This window comes from Herpailurus yagouaroundi, unplaced genomic scaffold (genome assembly GCF_014898765.1).
Source record: "Herpailurus yagouaroundi ecotype Mexico unplaced genomic scaffold, PumYag 410, whole genome shotgun sequence".
Classification (NCBI taxonomy): Eukaryota; Metazoa; Chordata; class Mammalia; order Carnivora; family Felidae; genus Herpailurus; species Herpailurus yagouaroundi.
In genome coordinates, this window is record NW_024412627.1 from 2,055,792 (window position 1) to 2,069,672 (window position 13,881).

The window sequence follows — 13,881 nt, forward strand, 5'->3', positions numbered from 1 at the left end:
CAAGGTGAACCTCCCTTCACGCCTCCCGCCGCTCACCTGGCGGAGCAGCTCATTAGCCTCCTCACCCTCCCCCCGCCGCCCCACTTGAACGAGGCCGGCTTCGGTTCATCACTGTCCTTCGAGTCTGGGACTCGGGCCCAGGGCGGCAGAGGGCCTTGGCCAGGGCCCCACCCGGCTCTGCCCAGAGCAGGCGGTGCCTGCGGGGTCTGCTGGTAAGAGCGGGCCCTGTGTTCCCTCTGGGAGCTGGGAGCTGACCTCCCTCCCTCCCCGTCCCCATCCCCGTTGCGTGGCCATCAAGGCTCGTCCAAACACACGCTGAGGGCGATGGCACGTCTCGCTGGCTATTAATTAAAAAAGTAAGTAGGGAACAGTTGCTGTTCATTTGCTCAACTCCCTGCTCACAGAACCATTGCAGATTACCAGTGCTAATTAACAGAGGGCATGTGCACGCAGGGAATGCACCATTTTATGAGGGACTGATCCGTGGCGACCAGCACTGCAGTCGGGGCCCGAAGGGGCCTCGGGAAGCCATTCCGCAGCGTGGCTGTTTATTGATGGCATTCACGCGGCCTCGGACTGGAAAGCCAGCCCACGAAGGAGGCGGTGCTAAAATCAGTGAAGGGAAAACATGGGAGGAAGTGGACACTCAGGGAGCACACACGGGGGGCCAGGACCCATGACAGGGACTTCCCCCAGTATCCGTATCTCACTTAGTCTCCATGACGGGATTGTCAGAGAGATGGTGTCATCTGAATTCATTTGCTAGGGTAGCCACACCTCAGACGGGGTGGTGGCCTAAACAGCAGAGATGTATTTCTCTCAAGTTCTGCAGGCTGAAGTCCAAGGTCAAGGTGTGGGCAGGTTTGATGGCTCCTGAGGCCTCTTCTCCTGCCTTGCTGATGGCCGTCCTCTGGCTGTGTCTCAACACCATCTTTCCTGTGTGCATGACCATTTCTGGTGTTTCTCCTGGGCAGATTTACGCCCCCCCCCCTTTTTTTTTTTTTTAATTTTTAAAATTTATTTATTTTGAGAGAGAGAAAGAGAGGATGAGTGGGGTAGAGGGAGAGAAAATTCTAAGCAGGCTCCGTGCCATCGTTGCAAAGCCTCACGTGGGGCTCAAACTCACAAACCGTGAGATCTCGTCATGAGCAGACATCAAGAGTCCGATGCTTAACCGACTGAGCCACCCAGGAGCCCCCAGATTTCCCCTTCTCCTAAGGACATGGTTCACATTGGATTTGGGCCCACCCTCACGGCCTCATTTTAACTTAATTACCTCTTTAAAGGTCGTGTCTCCAAATATAGGAACATGCTCAGGTACTGGGGTTAGGGCTTTCGCATCTGAATTTGGGGAGGTGGGGGACACAATTTAGCCCATAACACCTTCCCCAACTCAGCCGATAGGCCATGAACACTTGGTAATGAGGAAAGAAGAGCACGTTCAGCCACAATGTGATGCCTTGTAAACATTTTTTTTGTTACTTGCAAACTCTTATGGCAAATACCAACTGTTCACAGTAACTGTTTCAAATGCTTTTCAAATATGAGCTCATTTAATCTTTGTAATAACTATATGTAATGGGTGCTGTTCTCATCCTCATTGTATGGATGGGGAAACTGAGGCACTGAGTGGCTAAATAACTTGTCGTGTAGTGGTGAGCTGAATCCAGCCTGTCGTGTTTTGACCTGTTAGCATTATTTTTATGTCTGTTAAGGACAAACTGAGAACAAGAGGCGGAGAGATCGAAGATGCCGTCTACGTGACCATGGAAATCCTGTCCAACTGGGGCCATACGTCCTGGGTGGGTCTCACGGAAGTTGAGTTCTTTGACCGGAACAACACAAAGCTTTATGTGTCGCCCCATGACGTGGATATCCGGAACACGGACACGCCCGGGGACCTGGGCCACCTGGTCAATAGGAACTTAGCTGTAAGTGGAGGCGGTGCTTGAAACTACAGTGAGCCTTGGCCTTGTGTTTTGATGCATTTTCTCTGCCCACGATATGACTGTGATGCAGGTGGGGGGGGGGGTGCAGGTATGGGGAGGGGAAGAAGATAGTTGTCCATCCTCATTCATTCAGGCAAAGTGGAAGGAGCCTGAGGGGAAGGTGTGGGTGAGGAGGGCCCCCGAGCCGTTCCCCAGCTCATTCCCAGATCCCTGGGCTTGTTCTTGGGAGAATAGGGCGCAAAGAGGAGCCAAGTCACCTCCTTCTATCCACCCTGCAGTTTGCCACAGTCACCACCAAATATGGAACCTTGGGGGTCATTGAGGTCAATGCCTTTATTTTATCAATGAAGAAACAGGGGCTTGGAGAAGAATATTGACTTGGTCAAGGTCACACCTCCAGAAGGTAGTGGGGCCACGTTCACATTCCTGCAGCCTGGCCCAGGGCCCATGTCCACAGCATCCCCCCACCCCCCAGTCCTGCTTCCCAACAAACATCAAGTACACACCCAACACACATCACACGTTCCTGTCCTTTATTTCATTTTATTTTGGGGGGAGAGAGAGTGTGCACATGCATGAGCAGGGGAGGGGCAGAGGGAGAGAGAGACAGAGAGAGAGAGAGAGAGACAGAATCTTAAGCAGGCTCCATGTTGAGCAAGGAACCCAACATGGGGCTCGATCCTACAACCCTAGGATCATGGCCTGAGCCAAAATCAGGGGTCAGATGCTCAAATGACTGAGCCACCCCGGTGCCCTGAATGTTCCTGCCCTTTAAATATCTAATAGTCAAAAAAGGAAAGAAGGAGGGAGGGAAGAAGGGGAGGGAGGGAGGAAGGAAGGGAGGGAGGAAGGGAAGGAAGGAAGGAGGGAAGGAAGGGCGAGCACTGGCATTTTCTCCTCTTTCCACTTGCAAATTGGACACAGAGACTGGGAGCTAAGCTGAGGTAGGCCGCCCAGCAGCATGTCTTGACTATGCGGTGCTTCACCCCCAGGGGGGGCCTGAGAACCTGGGGACAGACTTTGCCTCTGGGCCACAGAACCGGGTGGGCAAGGCACAGAGGCGATAGGAGGACTTCCTTTGGGGCCTTGTTGGCACCTTGTAAATCTCCCGCCAAGCACCTGTATTATCCATTCCAAAGAACAATTATAAATTTTTTAAAATGTATTGAAAATGAAATCAGCTCCCACATGTTCAGTTCTTACCTAGTGCCAGGCACGGGCTGTCATCCATATACCCTTATTTAATCCCAGCAGTACACAGGCTCAAGAAGCAGAAAGGCCCGTGTTCGAAGCTTACCGTTTACAGCCTCATGAGCACAGGCAACTCACCTGACCTCTGCTTTAGCTTCCTCATCTGTAAAATGGGCGTAATAATGGAACTTACCTTGCTACGATGTTGTGGGGATCAAATATAACTATTAAAAGCTCAGCACCGTGGCTGGCTCTTCCTAAGGGCTCCAAAACACCAGCTCTTGTTATATTTGTTGTTTTATTGGTAATAATATTAATACCACTAAGAAGAGATATCATTCCCATTTAAAGAAGAGGAAGTAAGAAAAGGGAGCTTGGGAATCCTCCGTTCTAGAGACCCGCATTCTGGTTTTGACTTCAGCAACTTACCTGCCTTCTCAGAGAATCAGTTACTCGGCCCCCCCGCCCCCCCGTAAAATCGAACTGGAGGGCACGGATAACCCATACGATTCTCACTTGTCTGCAAAAGAAACTGGAGTCTGGCTCACTTTAGCAAATTTCTAACAAAGGAATTTGTTGCAAGTCTTTGGGTAGCTGGGAAGACTCGCTGTCACCCAGGCCAGAGGACCCCGTGGTCATGTTGGGATTCTAGGCAGCATCCAGGATGTGCACCAAGGGTGTGGTCTTTTTTGGGGGCGGCGGGGGGCAGTGTGCATTAGTTGGTTTGTCATCCTGTCGCCCTGCTGTGGATAACACGGTCGCAGGAGAGGAAGGCTGATGGGTGACCCTGGCTAGGAAAGTGGCCACCGTGATGCCAGTTACCTCGAGATGCCACAGCAGGGCAGGGAGAAACTCTCCCTGGAGGAGATTCAGGGTTGTTACTGAAGGGAAGGCAGGATAGATGCTAGGTCTCTGAGAGACACTACCCGTCCATGGGGTTGGACTGGGTGGTGACCGCCCTCTAAGATCGGCAGCTCCGTGACCTTGAAAGAAACAGGTCCCATAGGTCACAGCCACTGGGATGCTCTGGCCTTGGGTTTTCCTGCTCTGCTTCCTGCTTCAAGTCTGTAGGCACCCCTCTCCCGTCTCCCTTGTGCACAGAGCAGCAGCACTTTGGAAGCCTGCTGCACAGAACAGGGCATCCTGGGGCAGTAAAAACATCATTGGATTTGGTGGGGGCCAGTTTGTTTTTTAAGTTTATTTGTTTATTTTGAGAGAGACAGAGACAGTGCCAGGAGGGGAGGGGCAGAGAGAGAGGACAGAGAGAGAGAGAATCCCAAGCAGGCTCCTCACTGCCAGCACAGAGCCCGATGTGGGGCTCAAACCCACGAAGCCCTGAGATCATAACCTGAGCCGAAACCAAGAATGAGATGCTTAACCGACTGAGCCCCCCCCAGCGCCCCTGATGGCCGCCAGTTTCTATAATTACTGTTCCTTTCCCTCCGCTTAGCAGAGGCTGGTGAGCTTTGCCATGTGACGGCGGGGACAAGCCCAGCCCATGGTTTTGGCGGGCTTGGGGTTTTAAATTTTTGACCCTGAGGTTGGGGCATGGGGCAGCCATCTCTTCCTGGGCTACTGGGTCTCCAGGCCCAGCTGTGGGCAGGCTGAATTCGCTGTGCCGTCCTGGCACGGGGTCTCCCCGATGGTCCCCCTACGTACGAGGTCCGGGACTACCAACACACGCAGCCTCTCCGGATCACCCGGTTTCGCAGGGGTGTAGCCCCACAGCGTGCTAGCCGGGGTCCTCAGGCATCCCTCGTGCGATGCTCACATGAACCTGGGGCTGCTCTCCACATTTGATTAAATGAGAAACCAAGTCTCAGGGAGGACTAGGGACCTGCCCCGGGCCATACTGCCACGGAGTCAGGGAGCTCGGCTGAAATCTGACCAGCAGGTAACTGAGAGTGGAGTCTGGGTTCAGAAGAGAAGTTGCTTCAGTGCAAGAGAGCTGGGGGCTGCCAGAACATACGGGGGTGCCCCACGCTCAGTGCAGGCCCGGCTCCCCTCTGTGCCCACGCCATCCCTCTTATTGGCTTCGCCCAGGCCCGTGCCTTCAAGATGATTCTAGATGGATATGCCAGGGCCTGCCTGCCTCTCTGAGTTCCTGATTTAAATGCCAACTTCCTGCTTGGCGTCTCTTGTCGGGCACCTGCTGGACATCCCAGACTTCAGTGATCTGAAACCTAACTTTTCATTCCCCTGCACTACCCACGTCTGTCCCGCCTACAAGATTCCTGTGCTCAGTAAATGGCATTGCTGTCTGCTTTGCTGCTAAGGCCACCTCTTAACCTCTTAGGAGTGTTCCTTGACTGCCCCGACCCCTTCCTGCCACCTTCCAGGACACCAGAAAGTCCTGTTGATTCCTCCTGCAATACACAGCCCGGGTCTGTCACCTTCACCCCCTGCCCACTGTTAAATGGCCTCCCGTCTCCTCGTCTTCTCTTCTGGCCCCATCTGCTCCATTTTCTACTCTGTAACCAAAGTGATCTTTTACAAATGTCAGCTTGCACCCCTCCCCTGCTTAAAACCCCAGCCATGACTTCCCAGAATACTTAGAAGTGAAATCTCATGCCTCCCGTGGCCTGGGAGGCTGTCTGTGAACAGGCCTTCGGCTCCCTCTACTGCCTCGGGCCCCGGGGCTCCAGCAGCCAGAGGCCGCCTTCTGCTCTTCCGACGCTTGAAGCTCATTGCACCTCTGGTCTCTGCCCAGAGCTTCCCTCCTCCAGAGTGTCGTGTGGCTACCTCCTCTCTCTTCATTTGAATTTCAGCCCAAATACCACTTTCTCAGCAAGCCCTTTCCTGACTCCTGTGTGGAGGAGTCTTTTCTCATGCCACCCCAGTCTTCCCCACCTGTCTCTATCACATCCTGTTCCTTCATTTTCTTCAGGGCGCTTCTCACATTAAGAAATGGTCTTGTTCACTCATTTATTATCTGTCTTCCCCTCTCCCCACACTTAGCTATACATTCTTGTCCTCACCATACTACATCCCCAGCACATAAATGTTCACAATACATTTTTTTGTACTTTTTGTTTGGAAATAATCGTAGAATCGCAGGAAATTGTGAACAAAACAAAACAAAAACCTTGTGCAGAGAAGAGAAAAATAATAAAGGGAAATCAGTGAAGCCAAAAGTTGGTTTTTTGAAAGGATCGGCAAAGTTAACAAAACTTTAGCCAGATCAGCAAGGGAAAAGGGGAAAGGATTCAAATAACTAAAATCAGGAATGAAAGAAGGGACATTAGTCGACCTGACAGGGAAAAAAAGATGGTTAGGGAATATTCTGGACAATCTTATGCCAGCAAATAAAGATATCCCGGATGAAATGGACATCGTCCTAGAAAGACACAAATCCCTAAGACTGAGTGAAGAGGAAATAGACCATCTGTCTAGACCTATAGCAAGTACAGAGATTGAATTAATAATAAAAAAAACTTCCAACAAAGAAAAACCAAGGACCAGATGGCTTCACTGGTGAGTCATACCAAATATTTGAAGAATTAACACCAATCCTTCACAACCTCTTCTAAAATGAAGAAGAGGGAAGACTTCCAAACTCATTTCATGAGACCAGTCTTACCCTGATCACAAAACCAAAGACATCCCAAGAAAAGAAAACTATAGACCAACAGCCCTTATGAATATAACATAAAGATCCTCAACAAAACATTAGCAAGCCAAGTCTCCCAGTTCATAGAAAGATTTATACGTTGAAACCTAGTGGACTTGCATGGGAAACCTAGCGGGAATGCATGGTTTGTTGTTCAATATATGAGAACGGATCAATATAATACAACATGTTGATAGGATAGAGGAGAAAAAGTCATGTAACATTCTTAATAGATACAGAAGGAGCATTTGACAAAGTTCAACACCCTTTCATGATAAAAACCACAAACAAGCCAAGAAGAGAAGGAAACATTCTCAACCTGATAAGGGCATCTGTAAAAACCCACAGCTCGCATCATGCTGGTAAAAGACTGAAAACTTTTGCACTAAGATCAGGAACAAGACAGGGATGTCTGCTTCCACCACTTCTGTTCAACATTGTACTCGAGATTCTTCCCTGGGAAGTTAGGCAAGAAAATGAAATAAAGAGCCCCTGGGTGGCTCAGTCGGTTAAGCATCCGACTTCAGCTCAGGTCATAATCTCATGGTTCCTGAGTTGGAGCCCCGCATGGGGCTCCGCTTGGGGTTCTCTCTCTCCGCCTCTCTCTGTGCCCCTCCTCCACGTGTGCTCTCTCTCTCTCAAAATAAACAGATAAAAACTTAAATAAGTAAATAAACAGAAAAATAAGAGGTTGGAAAGGAAGAAGTAAAACTATATTTGTGGATGATATGATCTTACAGATAGAAAACCCTAAAGAATCCACAAAAACTACTGATAAACTAAGATCCTGTTCAGCAAGTTGATAAAAGACTAATATACAAAAAAAAAAAAAAAAAAATTGTATTTCTATACCCTAGCAATGAGCAATCTGAAAAAGGAAACTAAGGGAAAAAAATCTGTTTTAAAAAAAATTTTTTTTAATGTTTCTTTCTTTCTTTTTTTAATTTAATATTTTTTTAACATTTATTTATTTTTGAGACAGAGAGATAGAGCACAAACGGGGTGGGTCAGAGAGAGAGGGAGACACAGAATCTGAAACAGGCTCCAGGCTCTGAGCTGTCAGCACAGAGCCCGACACGGGGCTCGAACCCACGAACTGTGAGATCGTGACCTGAGCTGAAGTCGGACGCCCAGCCGACTGAGCCACCCAGGCGCCCCAATGTTTATTTCTTTCAAGAGACAGAAAGAGCACGCGTGCAAGCAGGGGAAGGGCAGAGGGTGGCGGAGAGAGAGAATCCCAAGCAAGCTCTGAAGTGTCAGTGCAGCGTGCAACGCGGGGCTCAGTCCCACAGATCATGAGATCATAACCTGAGCCAACATCAAGAGTCAGACACTTAACTGACTGAGCCGCCAGGTGCCCTGAAAAAAAAAAATCTGTTTTAAAATAGCATAAAAAAAAAAAAAAAAAGATACTTAAGAGTAAATTTCACCAAATAAGTGAAAGACTTGTACATTGAAAAGTATGCGATACTGTTGGTGGGAATTGAAGAAGACCCAAATAAATGAAAAGACATTTCATGTTCACAGATCGGAAGACTTAATACTGTTGATGTGGCAACGCTCCCTGAATTATCTGCAGATTCCATGCAATCCTATCAAAATTCCAATTAGCCTTTTTTTGTGGAAATTGATAAGCTGATCTTAAAATATGTATGGAAGTTCAAGGGACCCAGAATAGCTAAAACTATGTTGGAAAAGAAGGAAGTTGGAAGACTCACTCTTCCAATTTCAAAACGAACCTACAGTAATCAAGACTGTGGTACTGGCATAGAGATAGACATATATATAGATCAATGGAACAGAATTGATAGAGAAATAGACCTATACATCTGCAGTCCACTGATTTTCTTTTCTTTTTTTAATGTTTATTTATTTTTGAGGGAGAGAGAGAGAGAGCGCGCGCGTGCGCGCGCGCTCGCGCGCGAGAGTGGGGGAGGGGCGGAAAGAGACAGAGACACAGAATCCAAAACAGGCTCCAGGCTCTGAGCTGTCAGCACAGAGCCCGACGCAGGGCTGGAACTCACAAAGCGTGAGATCATACCTGGGCCAAAGTTGGATGCTTAACCAGCTAAACCGACTAAGCCACCCAGGTGCCTCTACAGGCAACTGATTTTCTTTCTTTCTTTTTTTTTTTAATTTTTTTTTCCCAACGTTTATTTATTTTTGGGACAGAGAGAGACAGAGCATGAACGGGCGAGGGGCAGAGAGAGAGGGAGACACAGAATCGGAAACAGGCTCCAGGCTCTGAGCCATCAGCCCAGAGCCCGACGCGGGGCTCGAACTCACGGACCGCGAGATCGTGACCTGGCTGAAATCAGACGCTTAACTGACTGCGCCACCCAGGCGCCCCATAGGCAACTGATTTTCAACAAAGATGCCAATACTATTGGGTGGAGAAAAAAAAGTCATTTTTTTAGCAGATGACATCGGGACAAACTGGATTGCTGATGCAAAAGAACGAAGTTGGGTTCCTACCCTAACATCATCTGCAGAAACTAACTCGGTGGATTAAAGACCTTAGAACTTTTAAAGCTTTCAGGCTGTAAAACTCTTAGAAGAAACACACGTATAATCTTCCTACCCTTGAGCTTTTCACTGAGGTCTTACATATGGCATGGAAAGCACAAGCAACAAAAGAAGAAAATAGATAAATCAGACTTCATCAAAATTTAAAACACATTTGCTTCAAAGGACATTCATCAAGAAAGTTGAAAAGACGTCTTAGGAAATGGGAGAAAATATTTGCAAATCGTATATCTGACAAGGGTCTATCATCCAGAATATATAAAGAAAAGAAATCTGAAACTCAACAACAAAATGACAAGCAACCGCATGAAAATATGACCAAAGCACTCAGAATAGACTTTCCTCCAAAGAAGACATACACGGCCCAGAAGCACAGGAAAGATGCTATCAACATCATTAGTCATTAGGGAAATGCAAATCAAAACCCCAAAGACGTATCATTTCACACCCACCAGGTTGTTACAGTTTTTGAAAAGAAAAGAGAAAATAATAAAGCATTGGCAATTCATGTGGAAAAACCATGCCTCGCTGGCAGGAATACAAAAGTAAAATGGTGCGGCCATGGTGAAAAATAGTTTGGCCGTTTCTCCAAAAGTTAAGTGTGGAGTTAGCCTATGACCCAGCAGTTCCACTCCTAGGTGCAGACCCAAGGGAACGGAAAATGTGTTCCCACAAAAACTTACACACAAATGTTCATGGCAGTATCATTCATGATAGCCACAAGGTGGAAACAACTCAAATGTTTATCCACAGATGAATGGATAAAGAAAATGTGGTACGTCCATACAATGGAATATTACTCAGCTGTAAAAAGGAACAAAGCGCCGATTGTTACCGCAACAAGGATGAACCTTCGAAAACATTATGGGATGTGGAAGAACCCAGACCCGGCAGGCCACACATTGGGTATGGAGTTCTTTTTTAGGGTGATGAAATATGCTGGAAAAAGATAGTGGTGATGGTGACACAACCTTGAAATATACTAAACAAAACAAAACCTGCTGAATTGCATACTTGAAGGTGGTGACTTTATATATATGTGAAGTATATCTCCATTTTTTTAAAAAAAGTATGGAGAGGTCCCTTGTGCCCTTGCCCACCAGCGTCCCCCAGTGCTAACATCCTGTATAACTGTAGTACATTATCAAACCCAGGAAATTGACATTTCCTGACATAGTTTCAGGTGCACACCTTTGTACACACATTCGTGTGCATGTGCGTATGAGTCCTATGCAATGTTATCACTCATGTGTAGATTCATGTAACCACCACCCCATCGAAATACACAAACACAAAATACAACAGTTCCATCACCAGAGAGGGATTCCCCCTCGCAACCCTTTACAGCCATAACCCCCCACACACCCATCCCTAACGTTGGCAACCGCAGATCTGTTTTCGCTTCAAGAGTGCTATATAAAAGGAATCATCTTGTATGTAATCTTTTTGAGACTGGCTTTTTCCACTCAGTATAATGCCTTTGACATCCATCCAAACTGTGTGTGTCCATAGCTTGTTCCTTTTGATTATGATAATTTATTAAATTGGGGCTACTTCTGAGGGCAGTCCAGCATATCCCTGAAGGGGGTAGATCTGTATTAGGTTAATTCTGGAAGAGGGAGGCACCTTAATTAGGAATGAGAAAGGGACCTCCTGTCTCCCCTGACCGTCCATTCTAAAAATGCCCTTCCATTGGCCATTAAGAATTCACTCTTATTTTCTTTGTCGAATTTATCCATGCCTGGTTGGGGTTGTTTTTTTTTTTTTTTTTTTTTGTTTTCCTGGCAGTATTACTTGTTTGCTTCCCCGACCAGTGCAGAGCTGGGACCTGGTGGGCCAGGCTCCGCCACCCACCCCTGACTGTAGTTCGGCACCTGCCCCACAGGAGGGTATTTGTATTGAGCAAATGGGTAACAGACGCTGTGAGAGCCTCCCCGGCCCTCTGGCCCTTCCCACGTCTGTGCGTGCTGGCTGTACTTCCCACTGATAATTCTCTGATGGAGGATTGCTTTTCTGGCCTCCGGGGCCCACTCTGCCTGCTGTGCAGCGGGCCCAAACCGGTGGGGAATGGAGCCCCCAGGAGCAGCCCTCAACCTACGCTGGTGGGCATTGGGGTATGAATACCCCAGCTCCCTTGTCCCGGGGGTGGAGTTGCTCCGGGGCACGTTCTGCTCTGGCTCCCAGATTCCCTGGTGGCACTGAGCTCCAGATGCCACAGGAGCGGGCTCTCTTGGTAACACACTCTTTATGAAATGCCTTTCCTCCCCTCCTCTTCCCCATGCTCCTTTGCTGTCCAAATAATCTCCTGACACTCAAATCCTTGACTCGGGGGTCTGCTTCTGAGAGAACACAAACTAAGACAGCATGAATTAATGGATTAAAATAGGTGTACACCCTTACTCCACCACTGAGGCGAGCCACACCCTTTGCTCCCTTGCTGAGCTGTGACGGGAGGGTTACAGCACTTGTCCCCTCCCAGGGCTTTGAGAGAACCCAGTGAGGTCACAGCAGCAGCAAGAGGGAACCCTGATTCTTGTTCTGCCGTCTCTGTTACTGCCTGCGATGGACAGGTGCAGCAGACGCTCGGCCTGCTGGCCTGGCATCTGGGGGTTCGCGCAGCGCGCCTCGGCCAGCCCTCAATGGCTTCCCATCAGCCTTCATCTCAGAGACTCTGTCTGCTAATGAGGCCCTGAGTTACCCGCAGGTTAATGTTCTTTGACTTTGAACACCATGATTCCCACTTAGTCCTCCTGTTATCCCTCCTGCTGACAGAAATGTGATGGGAAATCAATGGCAGTCCCCTCGCCCGTGTCTAAGGGTCAGCCTTCAGACTCTTCCTTTGTCAAGCAGCCACAGCGACCCAGTTTAGGCCCCAACTTGGGGAACGAATGAGATGCACCCGTTGGAAGCCGAAATGTTGTCTCCTGGCCCCTTGCAGCTGCCCAGAGCACTAAAAGTTCTTGCAGAGCTTGAGACACTTGGCCGGAATAAGTCAGAACCCCTTGAACCCCTCTCCCCCCTTAACAAAAGCAGCCTCCTCCCTCCTGAAAGGCACCATTGTCATTGGAACAAGCCAGCTTTGTTCTCCCCCCCGCAGCTGGAGCCTGGGCCTCGCATTTCCTGGGGGGCAGCAAAACCCCAGCGTTGGCCAGTCTCCTCCCCTGGCTGTGTCAAGTAGCCGGCCTGGTCCTGGTGACAGGAGTCTGCTGAGACCCTCTCAAATACACGGCGGTGCTCCGTTTAGGTGAAAGGGACAACTTCGCTGGTATCAGAGATGTGGTGGTTATGTTGGCAGATGGGACTTACTGTAGCTGTCAGCCACTAGGTGGGGACCCTAGACTCAGTTGCCCGCAGGGGCCAGACAGGGGCATAACCTGGAAAGAGAAGTAGGTGTGAGACTAAAACTGTAAGCTGGGGTGCCTGGGTGGGTCACTTAAGCATCTGACTTCGGCTCAGGTCATGATCTCACGGTTCATGAGTTCCAGCCCTGCCTCGGGCTCCCCACTGTCAGCACAGAGCCCACTTTGGATCCTCTGCCCACCTCTCTCTCTCCCTGCCCCTCCCCAGCTCACACACACTCTTTCCCTCTCTCTCTCAAAATTGAAAACAAAACAAAACAAAACTCTAAAACTGTAGGGAGCTGTGGGGACTGGGGTGCCCGAGAGCCCCAGCCGGCCCGGCCATGGGAGCTGTGCCCTAGGCCCCAGCCAGCAGCTGTTAGGGGCCCTGTGTTGCCCTGCGTCTTGCCTGTCCACACACTAGCTCTGGAGGGAAAGGCGAAATCTCCCCATCTTTAAATGTTGGCAACAGTGTTTTTGAATACTTCATGAGCCAAACGAAATAGCTAGGCAGGCCAGATGAGTTTATAGCCTCTTCTCTAGTTGCAATGAAAAGACAGCTATTAGGAGGTAAATTTCATTCATTCATTCATTCATTCATTCGACAAAGATTCTGTGGCATCTACCATGTGCCAGGGAACCGTGTGGAAACTCTACACAGACGCTTCCCTTGAGCTCACAGTCAAGTGTGTGGAGGGCTGACCTGGACTGGAAAACAGGTGGTTGTGGGACACTGAGTAAAATGCTAACCTTAGGCACTGCAAGGAACCCTAGGTGCCTGGAGGAGAGAGTGATGGTGACAGGGAAGGGGTGACTGTGGGCGTGACAGCACATTTGGGCTGAATTTCCCTGGGAGGGAGGGGCTGGAAGAGTATTGCAAACAGAGGCCCAGCCTGTGCAAAGGCACTGAGGCCGAGCCTGCAGGGGGCTGTTTGGGAGCAGCTGTGAGTTTTCTCAGGACAGAACGTAGAAGAGGTATCCAAAGAGACAGAACAGGAGGCAGCTGGGGCTGAGAAGAGTCCCCAGATTTGGCTTTTTCCACCTGCATCTAAAGCACCTGTGGCATGGAATGTTGTTGGTGCAAAATGCACACGGCAGCAGGGCTTCCTTGCTCCTCTGGCCTTGAGAGCGGCTTTGGCAGCCTCACCGGTGGGCGGAAACCACACTCTGGGGTCCTGAGGCCTGGAAACCCTGCCAGGGAACAGAGCAAATCCTGAGGCTCGGTGCCACAGCCCCGTCCCAGTGCCTGCACCGGTTTCTTTTCTTC

At 49.2% G+C, this 13,881-nt stretch overlaps 1 protein-coding gene across 1 annotated transcript in view; it reads left to right on the forward strand.

Moving 5' to 3' along the window:
* KATNIP (katanin interacting protein) overlaps window positions 1-13,881 on the forward strand; it is a 200,623-nt gene that overhangs the window by 132,871 nt on the left and 53,871 nt on the right. Inside the window, exon 14 of the mRNA XM_040463627.1 lies at window positions 1,716-1,931. Within this exon, the coding sequence (XP_040319561.1) occupies window positions 1,716-1,931 (216 nt within the window). The remainder of the gene's footprint in view (window positions 1-1,715; window positions 1,932-13,881) is intronic.